At 49.6% G+C, this 15,569-nt stretch overlaps 1 protein-coding gene across 1 annotated transcript in view; it reads left to right on the top strand.

The window, feature by feature from the left end:
• Nucleotides 1-15,569, top strand: part of LOC132471020 (plexin-A1-like) — a 162,312-nt gene that overhangs the window by 61,030 nt on the left and 85,713 nt on the right. Inside the window, 1 exon segment of the mRNA XM_060069984.1 lies at nt 3,833-3,973. Within this exon segment, the coding sequence (XP_059925967.1) occupies nt 3,833-3,973 (141 nt within the window).

The following is a 15,569-nucleotide window of genomic DNA, read 5'->3' on the forward strand; positions in this document are numbered from 1 at the left end:
CTCCTCCTCACCCAATGCTATTGGCCTCAGTTCGTCATCAAGTAAGACGCTTCCTATAATGTGTTTAAGGGGCTCTTTATGTTGCATTATCTGTGTTGACAAGACCGTGGGAATGGACATTTTCCCTAAAAACATCTGTGCTGTGGCGTTCTGAAAAGCCATCCATCAAACACTTAGCAGAAACGGAGTAGCCACTGCTGCCCCTGGTAGTGGATGTGGAGCCTGGAGCCCCATATATCGCGCTGCTTTTATCCTGGTGGGCCAATGCTATAGGAGTGTGTACATGTCGATAGAAAGACACGCACATGCGCACGCACATCCACATGTGCCAGCACTTGTCGGCAACCTTTAGCCGAACTAAATGCACGCCACCCCCACCCTCCTCTCTCCTGCACCCTCTCTCTCTATCCCCACCTCCTCTCTCCCCACCCTCCTCTCTCCCTCTCCCCACCCTCCTCTCTCCCCCACCCTCCTCTCTCCTGCACCCTTCTCTCTCTATCTCTCTCTCTCTTTCTCCCTCCCACCCTCCTCTCTCCCTCTCCCCACCCTCCTCTCTCCCCCACCCTCCTCTCTCCCCCACCCTCCTCTCTCCCCCACCCTCCTCTCTCCCCCACCCTCCTCTCTCCCCACCCTCCTCTCTCCCCACCCTCCCTCTCTCCCTCTCCCCACCCTCCTCTCTCCCTCTCCCCACCCTCCTCTCTCCCCCACCCTCCTCTCTCCTGCACCCTTCTCTCTCTATCTCTCTCTCTCTTTCTCTCCCCACCCTCCTCTCTCCCTCTCCCCACCCTCCTCTCTCCCTCTCCCCACCCTCCTCTCTCCCCCACCCTCCTCTCTCCGCCCCACTCTTCTCTCTCTCTCCCTCTCCCCACCCTCCTCTCTCCCCCACCCTCCTCTCTCTCTCTCCCCACCCTCCTCTCTCCGGCCCACTCTTCTCTCTCTCTCCCCCCACCCTCCTCTCTCCCTCTCCCCACCCTCCTCTCTCCCTCTCCCCACCCTCCTCTCTCCCCCACCCTCCTCTCTCCCCCACCCTCCTCTCTCCCCCACCCTCCTCTCTCCCTCTCCCCACCCTCCTCTCTCCCTCTCCCCACCCTCCTCTCTCCGGCCCACTCTTCTCTCTCTCTCCCCCCACCCTCCTCTCTCCCTCTCCCCACCCTCCTCTCTCCCTCTCCCCACCCTCCTCTCTCCCCACCCTCCTCTCTCCCCCACCCTCCTCTCTCCCTCTCCCCACCATCCTCTCTCCGGCCCACTCTTCTCTCTCTCTCCCCCCACCCTCCTCTCTCCCCCACCCTATTCTCTCCCTCCATCCTCCTCTCCCCCCACCCTCCTCTCTCCCCCCACCCTCGTCTCTCCCCCACCCTCCTCTCTCCCCACCATCCTCTCTCTCCTCCACCATCCTCTCTCCCGTTCCCCACCATCCTCCTCTCTCCCTCCACCCTCCTCTCTGCCTCTCCCCACCCTCCTCTCTGACCCAACCTCCTCTCTCCCCCCCCACTCCCCCTCTCCCCCCATCCTTTATATTACTCATTACCTTCTTATTAGATTGTCTCCATTGTTTCAGGGCAGAAAATCTCATTTTCATTCTATTAGACAAATTCTGCTCATGTAGTCCACTTTACGTTATCCATCCATCCATCCATCCATTCATCCAGTATTTAATTTGCACCTTCTCTAATTTGCCTTATAATGGCAGAAGGCAAAATGAAACAATCATGTAATGGGTGTGTATGTATGTGGCTTCCTCCTCCTCCTCCTCCTCCTCCTCTTTCTCTTCACCCCATCTTCGTCTTTGTCTCACACTCTTCTACTCCTATTTGTTTTGCAGCCAGCATGTTTTGCAGACGGTGTGTCTGATTATTTGTGTGTGTGTTAGGAATAGGGATGTTGTTGTCTTTCCTGTTCTGTTTCTGTCTCCTCACTTTAATTTGAGGCGGGTAGGCGTTGAAACACAGATCTATTCTACAGTGCCGGTGCCTATCCAGGCACCTGGCAACACTAAAATAAAAAGTGAAACATTATGATGGGACGATAATAAACAGAGGATGATAAACCGTGGGATATGGCTTCCGATAGCCCGTGTACTTTGAAGACTTGCCAATAGTGCTATCCACTTTACGACCACCCGTTTGTGATGCAATCACACAAACGTGGGAAATCAAAAGCACCACATTCTTTCCGAGGGTCGGACGGACGGATGTGTTGACGTGCACATCTCAACAAGTGCTCTGGCAGGGAGCAAAGAGCCGGTGTCTTTTTCCCCTTTTAGTGTAAAAAGACAAGCTAGGATCGGGCCAGACACTAACCGAGTCGGCCGGACCTGGCCGCTGGGCGGGAGATCAATGTGGCTGGCAGGGGCAGTCGTCTGTGTGAGAATGATGAAGGGACATATTTAGGGGGAGAGGGGAAGAGGGAGAGAAAGTAGTGGGAAGCAGAATTTCCCCATTTCTCCTCTATAGTCCATCTTCATTTACTGGCATGTTACTGCTGTGTGTGTGTGTGTGTGTGTGTGTGTGTGTGTGTGTCTGTGTCTGTGTCTGTGTGTGTGTGTGTGTGTCTGTTTACGATATAGCCTCTGTGTGTGTGTGTTTGTGATGTTGCCTGTGTGAGTGCATGGCGGGGGGGGGGGGGGGGGGGGGGGGGGGGGGGGGGGGCTGTGGTATTTGGTCATTATTGTTGTGTGTCCTTGCTTATGAAAATGTTAGTCTGTATGGGGGTGTGTGCTCATGCAGGCCAGGATATGAAGCATTTGTGAATGAAATGTATCTTTTGTTTACGGGCCCCATTATCCAGATAATAACATCCATAGCTCCTCTCATCTCCAGCTCTTTATCACTGTCGTGTGCTTAGAAGACTGCTCTCTCTTCCCTTTCCTATTGCTCCCACCCCTACACTCTCTCTTCCTCTCTAAAAACAAACAAAGAGTCTTCCTCTTTCTCCATAAAAAGCACAAAACACACAAACACATACACACACACACAAACACACAGATAATGGGAGTGTTGCCTCAGATTTTGTCCTTGTCAGATTCAGCCAAAGTAAACACTATCATTGCAGAGATTTTACGCATGCACACAGAAATGTGCACATTCCAGACGATCAGTGTTACTTGCATCTGTCTGCACGTGTGTGTGTGTGTGCGCGCACACAGTCTTTTCAGTGCCTCTCTGCTTGCTGTCCCTGTCATTGGGAGCTGATAGTGGTGGGAGTTGACAAAGCTTAGTAATGGACGACTGATACTTGCACCCCCCCCCCCTCCACCCCTCCCCCACCCTCTCTCATCACCCCATCGTCCAATGCTCCACTCCTTTCATTTCCTGTTGAAAGGACTTTGGCTCACTGCCTTATTCCAATTCGGCCGTTTTCCTATCGTTTCATCTATAGCGCTATTATTTTCCATATCTGGGTAAATTATTCACTATAACGCTCACAAAAGGATCTTTGTCATGTTCCTTGTGTGTGTTTGTGTGCTTGTGTGGGCTTGTGTGTGTGTGATTGGAACAACCGTACGTGTTTGTCTACAGGTGTGTTTAGTAATGAAGTTTTCGCCCACCCTTTCTGTTGCTTGTCTCTGAACCAGAGGGGGAAAACTCTGTCCACAAGCTGCTGTCTGCCATCCTGAAGTTTATTTAATGTGTATTTTATGTATGGATAAATATTTAATTTTATGAATATTATATTCGGTGAAGCTTGTTTTGCGCGTGTGGAAACATCATTCCTGCATGCAGATTCATCGAAACTTGTATTTCTTCTGTGTTTGCGTTGAACGATCTCAACAACGTGCATTCTCTGAATTATCATTGGACTCACAGCGTCGTCTATGTGTGTGTTTCTGTAGATTCTGGTGAACTCGGTGAGTCCGAACAGTCCGGCTCTGCTCTACGAGAAGGTGACGGTCAGCGAGACAGGAAGTCCCTTACTGAGAGACATGCTGTTCAGCCCCGACCAGCAGCACATCTACACTCTGACCGACAAACAGGTGAGGTTCAGACACGCACCTGCTGCAATGCACCCTGTTTTGGGGTCCACAAGGAGCTATAAAGGCACACCAAAAAGACGATTAGTCCATTCCTTTCTTTTTTTTCTTGAAGTTGTTCTTCTCTTTCTCTGCGACACATACACCAAAACACACACACACACACACACACACACACACACACACACACACACACACACACACACACACACACACCCCAAAACACACACACACACACACACACACACCACACACACACACACTATCAGCAGATAGTGAAATATGTATTTAAACATGTGGACATGCCCTGGGGACACGTGTGTGTGTGTGTGTTCCTGCAAACCGCACACACGGCCATACTCTTAACGAGTTGCATTCCCAACAAAATGGAAAACAGCCTCCCGTTCCTCCATGCATGGCCGGCATGGAAAAAGAACGAGCTGCGGCACAAGTCACAATGAATGGAGATAACACCAAAAATAATCAGCATATAGTAAACACAATGCAGTGCGTTCCCCACAGCGCTGTATTGTTAACCGGCGTATTCTGAAGTTAGCCAAGCTCAGTGCCAACAATGTCTTGTTAGCTAAATGTAGTCACACATGCAAACATAAACACGTACACGTTCGCACACGCGCATGCACACAAATGTTCACAAAAATATGCACGGCAACACACGCATACACGCGGACACATGCACACACAATCCACTCACAATAAAATACACATTTCTGGTGTGCATATTTCGCCTTACAATGGTGTTGACCCCGTACGGTCCTCACTAGCTGTCCCCTCTACAGGGGTGCAGTGTAGTCTGGAGCCCGGCTACGTTCCAAACATACATTTCTCCCAACACACGCACGCGCACACACACACTAAACCACCAGCTGCTGAACACATGGACCTCACGGCTGGCGTCTAATAACGGTTCCATTATGCACGCATACATACCATCTCTCTTTCTCTCCCCTCTCTCTGTCCGCCTCTCCCTAGCACACAAAGAGAGAGAGAGGCACGGTTATAAGACTGTTTAATGGATGGAGGTGTCTGGATCTGTGGCTTGGTTAAAATTGTTCCCAAAATGTAGACAATGTGTGTCTGCGAGCCTGGTTGACCCAGTTCACTTTTAATCTTTCCAACTAGAACAGCTAAGGGCATGAGGGACACTAGCACAGTAGCGCACACACACACGGCACAGATTGCAAGACAAGAAAAAAATATGATGCACACAAGGACACGCGCCGCAATTGCACACACCCACACACACACACCCACACACAAAGACCCGCTGTCTCTATCAGCTATCAAAGTTCATTTTTCTGCCTTTGTGTCTTTGATCTATTAATGGCTAGCAGCCTCTGAGTTGAGAAGACACAGCCTTGGGGTTGCCAGAGCTCCAGCTTAACCCCCCTTTCCCAACACTAATGACTAGAGGGTGTGGTGACGTTCAGTGCTCCCACACACACTCCCACATTACCCTTTTCCTTCACACCCCCCTAAATCATCGTACATCCCCTGGCCATCATCTACTTCCTTCTACAATCCACATCTGGCTTTCCCCCCCCCCCCCCCTCCCCTCCGACTTGAGCCGCTATACGCGCACACTTCCATCTGAGCCCAAATTAAGAGCTCCAACCTTGGCCAACGCTAGGCTGCTCCCTTCGCCTCTCTCTGATCCCATTCCCGTTTTTTTAATGAGTCAGTCCCAAGCCTTAGTCCCTCCCCTCCCAATTCCCCATCTCCCTCATTGCACCTTCTTATTCTTCATCTCCTCGCCCTCTCGCAATCCATGAGCTCTTTCTCTCACTTCACCCCCCACCATTTATATGTTCACCTCCTGTTCTGTGCCACAGTTCCCTACCCCCCCCCACCCCACCCCCCCGCTACTTATTTTTAACCTTTCTCTTGTTTCTATTACACCTTTTTCAGTAGAGTAGTTCATACATGTGTACGTGACAAAGAGAAAGGATCTCTCTCTCTCTCTCTCTCTCTCTCTCTCTCTCTCTCTCTCTCTCTCTCTCTCTCTCTCTCTCTCTCTCTCTCTCTCTCTCTCTCTCCCTCTCTCTGTCCCTCTCCATCCTTCGATTCCTGAACATAGCTGTTATGGGAGGAAGGCTGGTGTGTCAAGCCCATTACAGGTTCTTTTTAAACGTGCACCCAGAATACACTCGCACACCTCGTTTGTGTGTGTGTGAGGGGGGGGGGGGAGTTGCCCTCTGGGTTTCTTTAGTCAAGCCAAGCACATTAAGGTGTCATTGGACATATCCACTGATGCATAGCCTATGACAAGTCCTCCCATCGCCTCTCTCATGCACACACGTACACACACAAAAACGTATGCGTACAAACACACACACACGTACAAACACACACGTGCCAACATACCAAGGGCCCACACACACCACGGACACGCATGCATGCACACACAGATGCAGAGTAAGGCTCAGGCCGTGAGTCACGTTTAGGGGTGAGGTCCTGTGATTTATGACTAGCTCTGTCCTGGCTATATTCATCACTGCCATTATTATCAATGCAGGATGTGTGTGTGTGTGTGTGTGTGTGTGTGTGTGTGTGTGTGTGTGTGTGTGTGTGTGTGTGTGTGTGTGTGTGTGTGTGTGTGTGTGTGTGTGTGTGTGTGTGTGTGTGTGTGTGTGTGTGTGTGTGTGCCGGGGTGAAAAACACACGCACACCTTGCCCTAATAGTGTCTTATGAATACTTATATTACCAATGGCAATACAAAGCTTTGCTTTATACTTGAACTAGTTTGATACCCTTTTATATTATCATCTTGTAAAGTGCCACAGGCTAAGCTGTTCCTTTTATGAAGGAATAAACAGCACTGCATAATATGCCAAAATAGGAATGTTTGTCTTGCATACATACTCCTTTTCAACATGTCTTGTCAGAATTGATGGACACTTCTCAGTGCATGTGCTGAAAAGTGCTCTCCTGGGGATAATCTGGCATTTAATATCAGCATCATGATGTCATCGTTCACTCAAACCGTGCGTGTGTGTGGATGGGAGAGTGTTATGCTTTTTGTGCCTGAAGTGCCTGAATTCCTATTAATGTCTTTCTATTAAAACAAACAGCTAGAAGCACACTCACAGACACACTCTGCGTGTGTGTGTGTGTGTGTGTGTGTGTGTGTTTTAAGCACCTGCCCTCGGTCCCTTGTCCTTATTGGGCTATCCCAAACACACCAGGCCTTGTCGAGGAGTAATGTTTTACCCATGCGAAGCGGTCGGACATCAGCTGTGTGCTGTGCCTGTTTGTCTCGCTCTGTTTACACGCTGATCTCTTCGAGACTCTGACAAGCTCATTAGCAGAGACTTGAGCAGCAGTCTGCCGCCACCACTAATATTAACTCGGTGCTCGTATCAATCACCGCTGACATTAATGCTGCTAATTAGCCACATCCTAAATAGCTCAGATGTTCATTTGAATTGCATTCATCAAGTTGCAGTCGTTGTGGGGAGCTAATCATAGTGACTATGATATTTACAAGTAATGGCCCCAGATTGATCTTTTCCGGGAGAATCTCCGTATGGATCACAGAGTTTGGAGTTTTATTTCATAGGTGTGGCCACAGCTTCGCTCACACCAGGAGTATTAATTCTGCAGAGCAGTGTACGATTGAAACTAATAATAATACTGCAGCATGCATATGGAAAACCAAGCACACACACAGAGCTAGAAAATGCATTGTATTATGTACTAGACACACACTTGCACACCCTGCTCACTGGCTGCTCACTGGTGGTCATTGTTATGCAAATGTTAATAGACCATTCGAGGTAAGTAAGGCGGGGGGGGGGGGGGGGGGGGGGTTAAGCCATGTACTGTATGTGCAGCATCACTCAATATCTCGAGTTGACACCTCCCAAAGTAGCACCTGCAGTTGATAAATGCTGCTAAATGCACACACACATATATTCAAACACACACATAGAAACCCATGGCATCCAGCAAGCCCATGGTGTACTGTGTTCCAATGCCCACATTGTCATTTTTTTCCTCTAGATCTCCCTCTTCTTCTCATCCCACTTGCTCTTTTCCTTTTATTGATTTCTTCAGCCAATAGTTTCCTCCTTTTCCTTTTCCTTTCATTCTTTCCTTATTTTCATTTCCTTCCTTCCTCTCTCTTTTCCTTTCTCTGACTCTCTCTCTGTCCTTCTCTCTTTCTGTCCTTCTCTCTCTCGCTCTCTCGCTCTCTCTCGCTCTGTTTATCTCCGTCCCTCTCTCATGCGGAGCACGTCTGGTCTTTGTCAGCCTCGGCGAGCTTCTTCTTCCTCATGTAATTGCATCCATTTACACAGGGGAGATGCCCAGTACAACCACAATTACCTTCTCTCTCCCTCTTTCTTTCTTACACACACCCTAGTACACACACACAGACACACTAGCACAATGGCCTGCCTTTGAAATGCTCAATAAAAAGTGAGCTTCCCTTTTCCAGGGTAGAACGGTATGAATGTACAAAGTCATTTGTTAGAACAGTATTACTGGGAATTTCTTTGGGTGCGGGGTAAAGGCGGGTTGTTCAGTAGAGTGGTCTGTTCTGGTCCAATAAAGGGCTTATATAGGTAGCAGAAATCACACGCACCCCCACACACAGTACTCAGAATCGTGTGAATGTGTGTGTGCACATGTATTAGCCACGATTAATTCACATACGGCCATTTTTTTGCTAATTATGTTTAGGACATAATGGGATAAGTCTCTAAACCGCTCTGATAGGATTTATTAACATTGTATACCCCAACCAATACAGAATAATAACTGATTTAATCTGCCTTCAGCGGAACAAAAGGAGATAATCTTGGAAAAAGATGACCAATTTGTCCGCCCCAGCTTCCATTCCTGTGGCGTCCACCTGCTATCTGAGTGCAGCACATCTATTAGTTACGGACACGCTCTGAGGGACACGGGGCCCTTTCTCGGGGGGAGACAACAACATCTCAGAAGCTATAAGAGAGATGTTTCCAGGTAAAAGTAGCCCGTCAGGGAGGGGACAATGGGATTAAATGCAAACACAAAAAGAACAGACATATTGCTCAAAATCCCTTTCCAACTGAGCAAACTTTGAAGTATTTGAGCGTACAATGACGCCTCACATTTGCAACCATTTTGTCGTCTGTTTTGTAGCGTACTAACAGCGGCGTAACGAGGTGATCTGTTCGTCCAAACAGTCATCCGGGACATTCCCTTGCCATTGACCGGGGCAGTACTAGGGTCTTTGAATTGCTGCACAGTGGAATAATTGAGGCTGATTGCGATTCACGGAGAACCCTTTGAGTCGTCTATTTTGTTTCAAAGTAATCAATGCGAGATATGTAGCCTGCTGAGGACATTAATCACGTGCCGCGGTGTGTTGGACCCATGCGAGCGCTCCAGAGCTTTTTAGACATCGACGTCCTTCCTGAGGTTCAAAACCAAACACAACACAAGGAGTCTTGCGCCTTCCAAACTATCCGTCTTTCAAAATCTTTTTTTTTTTTTTTCTTCTAATAATGCCTCCACTTCCTGGTGGTACCTTTCTGGAATTAAATGCATTTAACAGGGGGGGAAAAGTCACCCCCTATTTATTTTTTTTACCGTTTCAACTATCTTGCCACTCTTCTCTGCTCTCCTCCAACTCCTCAGCAGGTAATAGGGTTCGCTCCTCAGGTCACATGTCTGTGATGAGAAACGGAGGGCATGGCTATTTCTCTGCCTTCTCGCTACCTCTCTCTGTGATGTGCCTTGGGGGGGGAAGGGGCCGGGGAGGCGGCGGCGCTGGTGACTAAGGCATAGAGAGACGTGTTGCTTCCCTCTGAGAGTGACGGGTGTGTGGGGAAAGATAGGCAGCAGTGGCCTCATCTACTGGGGGAGGAATGGTTTTTCAATGTGAGCATTGATATCTCAGTTTTGACTTTCACCCTCTCATTTTCCTGCCCCTCACTTACTCTCCCCCTCTCACTCCTCTCTCTCTCTCTCCCCCTCTCACTCCTCTCCCCCTCTCACTCCTCTCTCTCTCTCACCCTCTCTTCAATTGTCACCTCCCTCTGCCCTCATCTCATCTTTCTTTCTGCGTGCCCTCTCTCTCTATCTTTCTCCGTCTCACTCTCTCTCCTTTTCTCTCCCTCTCTCGCTTTCATGCTCTCTATCTCTCTCTCTCTAGCGCTCTGAAAGTCTTTTCTACCTCTAATTAAGTGTGTGTGTCTGTGTGTGCTGGCCATCACGAAAACTGCTCAGACTCTTGATCCTACAAGGCGTGGTCCTATTTGTTCTAATAGTATGAAAAGAACGATCTTTCTCTCTGTCTCTCTCCCTTCCTCCAATATATGCATCCACCTTTCCCCTCCCCCACAGCTCTCTCTTCCCGCCTGCTCCTCTGCCATCTTCTCCTCTGCAGATAGAGTGATGGGGCTGACTGATAGGGTTAGGCAAGATGGAGCGCTGGATAGGTTAATGTCCCCCCCTCTCTCTCTCTGTCTCTCCAGCGCCCTCGCTGCCCGCCTCTCTCTCGCTCTCTCGCTCTCTTTCTCCTTCCTAATCACACTCTCAATCAGGTGTACAATCACTCGGCCCGTAGGTTGCCAGTGATTGGGCGAAAGGGTGGTGACGGTGGGGGTTGGGGACATGGTGGAACCGACTGACTGACAATGCAACGTCGTAGTAGCCAATCCCAGACTGGCACCTGCCCACGGGAACGTCCACCAATAGTAATCACCGCCCATCTGGTGCGGCGATTGGCCAAATCAGCGACGGTGGACGGATTGAACGTTTGGGATGGCTGGAAAGAAAGACGGACAGATGGATGGATGAAACGTTTGGATGGACGGTTGGACAGATGGATGGATGAAATGTTTGGATGCATGGAACGTTTGGATGAAGGGATAGATGGGTTTGCTGGATGACACCAAACTAACTGTTGCTCCTTATCGGGTGCCCACTCTCTTTCGTCTTCCTCCCGCTCCCCTTCTCTTATTTCTTTCTCTTCATCTCATTCTTTGTTGTTCTTTGGCCCCATTTCATCTTCTGTGTTCATCTATTCCCCCCTTCCCCCCCTCCCTTTTCCATCTCAATGCCTTAGTCTCTTTAATGAAACCATCTTCTCTTCAATCTTTGTTGTCTCTAGTTCTGCTTACTTTTTCTCCTTTCTTTCACTCTCACCCCCTAACCCCTCCTCCTCTCGCCCTCCTCCTCCCCCCCCTCCCTTCCTCCCTCCCCACCGCTCTCTCAATCCCTCTACCTCTATAAGTCTTCGGGTCTCTGCTCCCTGGCCTTGTCTAATGTGTCTGTACGTTTCAGTCTGCTCAGGAGGCGGGATTAGGTGGTGTGTGTGTGTGGAGGGAGGGAGGGAGGGAGGGAGGCAGAGCAATAGACGGAGCGGGAGAGGAGGAGGCGGGAGGAGAGAGACACAACCAGAGAAAGGAGATTTGGCTCCAGATTGCTTTGTGTCAGGAGCCATAATGGGAATGGAGAGTCCTGTTGATGAGAACGACTGTGAGGAGAAAATAATGGCCGAGCTCTTTTCCTCTCTCTCTCTCTCTCTCGCTCTCGTTCTCTGTCTCCGTCTCTCTCTGTCTCTCTGTCTCTCTCTCTCTCTGTCTCTCGATCTGTCTCTCCATTTCATTCTCTCTCTTTCTCTTCGTGGGATTACCCTCCATCTCTTTGCTCTCGTCTTTGCATAAGCTCCTGCATGCACCGACACCTCTATGGTCATACAAATATCATCCGAAGCTCACGCACGCACGCACGCACGCACGCACGCACGCACGCACGCACGCACGCACGCACGCACAGGCATGTGCACGCACGCACAGGCATGTGCACACACGCACACACAAACTGAATGAGTTGTCTCATGGAAAAAGCAGGAAAGATTTCTGCCACTATCTAGCCATCCCCTATCGAACATAAAAATATAATTCACTAAAACATCTGTGTCAGAACAATTCCAACGGACCGCTCACTCGGCCACTTCCAGCCGGCCTGTAACCAATTCAGCTCTCAAACGCCTGTTGACGGTGGACAACAAATGACTCTGATGATGGAACCCAATTTGATCGATGGTTACAACAGCTGTCACACCGGGACATGCTGCCGTCCCTTTCATTATATTCCCCCAATCTCTCCCTCTCCCTCTCCCTCTCCCTCTCCCTCTCCCTCTCCCTCTCGCACACACATACAAACACACCGTGTTTTCCTCCCTCCTTATCTACGATCGGTCCACACATTGAGCCACTGGCAGCAGCTATCGAGCTTCCTAAGACCCTACAACCCTGACCATGCGTATATGCAGTAGCCGGGCCTTTGATAGCCTCCGCTAGCCCCAGCCCCTGCACTATCTAGCTCACTCCCAGTGGCTCCCTATGGAGGATGCAATATCCATGTTGCAGGTGGGAAGGGTTAGCCTCGCTAGCGGAGGGCTACCTTCCCTGCTGGCTGTGGAGATAACCGCTCTCTCTAGGACATACTCATCCTGCCTGCCTCTCTCCTGTGCTCTCTCACGCTCTCCATTGCCCTCGCTCTCCTTTCTATCTCTCGTGGTAGCCTTCCCCTTGCCCCTCCCACCATCTTGCTCCCTAGTAGCCTTCTAAATTTCTTCCATACACACTATTGTTCAATCCACAATATCCCCAGTCTACCTGCAGGCATCCCTTAAGCCAGACCTGCTCTATTAGGCCATGTTTCTTAATAAAAAACACTGTAAGCCTCTTTTGGATAAATGCGTCTGCTTGACGCATTTAATGACCCAATGGTAATAGTAAATTGTACTGTCCGTTCCCATCTGTGGGGACATCTTTCCTGTAGCCCCCTGCCCCTCTGTGGACCTGGGGGAGGGGCTGGGGGTCTGTGTAAAGTATGTAGGTAGTAGGTATTGATCGTCGAGCATGGCGGTGGCGGTTCGATGGCGCGTCCGATTAGAGCACCATTGATGTAGTGTGAGGGACGCTTGTTGAAATGGCGCTGGCACATGGCTAGGGCCTGCTTACCCGGGGTGTGGTAGGGGATGTGGGGGGATGGGGGTCCGCATGATGAAGGGAATGTTGAAAGGCCTCCAGCTTTGCCATCCCTTCTCTTCCAGGAATATGGGCCAATGGGCCAAATATTAAAAAGACTCGAAAATGTAACCATGCAGGAGGCGGCTTGTCTTAATGAAATGCAGAAACACACACACACACACACACACACACACACACACACACACACACACACACACACACACACACACACACACACACACACACACACACACACACACACACACACACACACACACGCGCGCGCACACACACACCCCCTCGTCTTGACCTCCACTGTATAGGCTCTAACCCCCACACCCTGGACACCCCCACCCCTCCAAATATATTAAATCCCTTAACAAAAAAAGGCCTCAACAAGGCCCAATCCTTTTATGGCGTTCAATTTAACAGCCATTGAAAAGCCACACTTGAAAGCTTTACGGCTCCCTCCGGGTTTTGGAGGTGACCTTAAAGGCAAAAGATAGCGCGCTGTCGGAGCGGGGGGAGTTTTACAAGTGGACGGACAAAGTAAGGGCATTCAGACGGAGAGGCCGCTCCGGGTTTACGCCCGAGTGCAAGGCAGGGAGAGAGAAAGTAGAATTGAGTTACGGCCCTGGACGGCATTGTAAATAAGGGGCTGCAGATAGACGCACGATGGTGGTCCTGGTTTATAAGGTCATTCAAACGAGTAATGTGGCGCACTGACGGGAATGGGCTTTCATTAAAAGAGCCATGTGAAGGGAAAGGGGAGAGTGAAAGTGGGACCGTGTTGGTGTGTGAGTGGGGTTGTGTGCTATGTGTGGGCGTGGCCTCTTGTCTGTTAGTGAGAACAAGGAAATGCACCGGTTATAAGACACCCACATACACACAGGTAAAAAACACATACACGTACCCACACACATACAAATACACACACGCTTAAACACACAAACACACACGTAAACACACACACATACACATACATACACACACACACACACACACACACACACACACACACACACACACACACACACACGTGTAAACGCACACGTGCACAGCAGTGCAACACATGTACACACACATTACTGTGTGTGTACAATAATGTGTTACTGGTGCCAGTAACACATTACTGGCACCAGTAAAGCAGTTTATCCTCCACTGGGGAACGTAATGATGGCAGCCCACTACCACAGTAAACAGCCCTCCCACTCTGCACCACTCCCATGTAATGGAGCCACGGTCGTCCCAGAGCTCTGCTCACTGTACACTGGGCGTGTTGGCGTCTCCTCGACTGGGTGTTCACCTCGAGGGTGCTCAGGCAGGACCGTGGAGGAGCATATTGTGCGAGCGTGGTGGGGATGTTGACCCTTGTTGAGTCACACTGCAGTGGTTTTGGTTGTTAATGGGGGTCAAGTGTTTAGGTGGCGGAGGTCTGGCTAGTTCTGGACCAAAAGTTGCCAGGATCTGTCCTTGGTTTCTCGCTCTCCACTCTCCCTCCTCTCTCTCTCTCTCTCTCTCTCTCTCTCTCTCTCTCTCTCTCTCTCTCTCTCTCTCTCTCTCTCTCTCTCTCTCTCTCCTCTCTTCTCTCTCTCTCTCTCTCTCTCTCTCTCTCTCTCTCCATTCCCCTGAGTCAGAGAGAGCTTCTATGTCTCCTCTCTCTGTCAGCTAAATGGGCCTGTGCCCTGTGGTACACACAGCTTTAACCAGCCATGAATCCACCTCATTAGCGGCTCAAATGCTCTTCCAATCTGTATTAATCTAAAGTATAAGATCTGAAGTATATGCGAGAGCTAGTGGTTAAACATTGGGATTTAGATTGTGACTTACTACAAGCCGTGGTGAGGATGGTTTAGCCGTGCATAATGTTACACCGTGGCTTTTGGTCTTTTTAATTTAAATGCATTGGTCATATTTTAGTACACAATACTAAGCTCCCAATCAAAGCACAGCGTTGCTCTGTCCACATCATATCCATCATGTGTGCTCGCAGCTTTCGGTTGCTAACCAACCTGATCCCTTACCTCATATTTCTCTCGACCCAGCCATATGGTCTTTCTTCCCTTGTGTCTCTCTCTCTCTCTCTCTCTCTCTCTCTCTCTCTCTCTCTCTCCCCCCTGTCCCCTGTGTTGCTTGATCAAAGGGTTAGACCCCACTTTGGCCCCACGCCAGCTGGGACCCCACATGCCACTTGTGAGTGGAGTGTGTGTCAGTGCGTATGTGTTGACACTATAATAGTGTTACCCTAGGGTAGGGTTGTTAAATGTTGTTACTTACTGATCAACTTACTCCTTCTCCACTGTGTGATTTAAAGGTAGCCTCCAGTGAAACACACACTCAGACAAATACACACACCACTCACACATCCAAAAACACATGTTAGCAATCAGTCTGTCATACACCCTTTTGAACACACTTAAGTCTCTGAATGATACCCACAATAATGGAAACCACACGCACACAATGACCCCCCCCCCCCCCCCCCATACACTGTGGAGCTATCTGTAGCATGTTGCTAACCATCTGTCATCACCTATAGCCAGTGTTGATCTCATTTATGCATTTACGCAGTATGAGGGCTTAATACTAAATGGTTCCATGAAGA

This window comes from Gadus macrocephalus, chromosome 13 (assembly GCF_031168955.1).
Source record: "Gadus macrocephalus chromosome 13, ASM3116895v1".
Taxonomy (NCBI): Eukaryota; Metazoa; Chordata; class Actinopteri; order Gadiformes; family Gadidae; genus Gadus; species Gadus macrocephalus.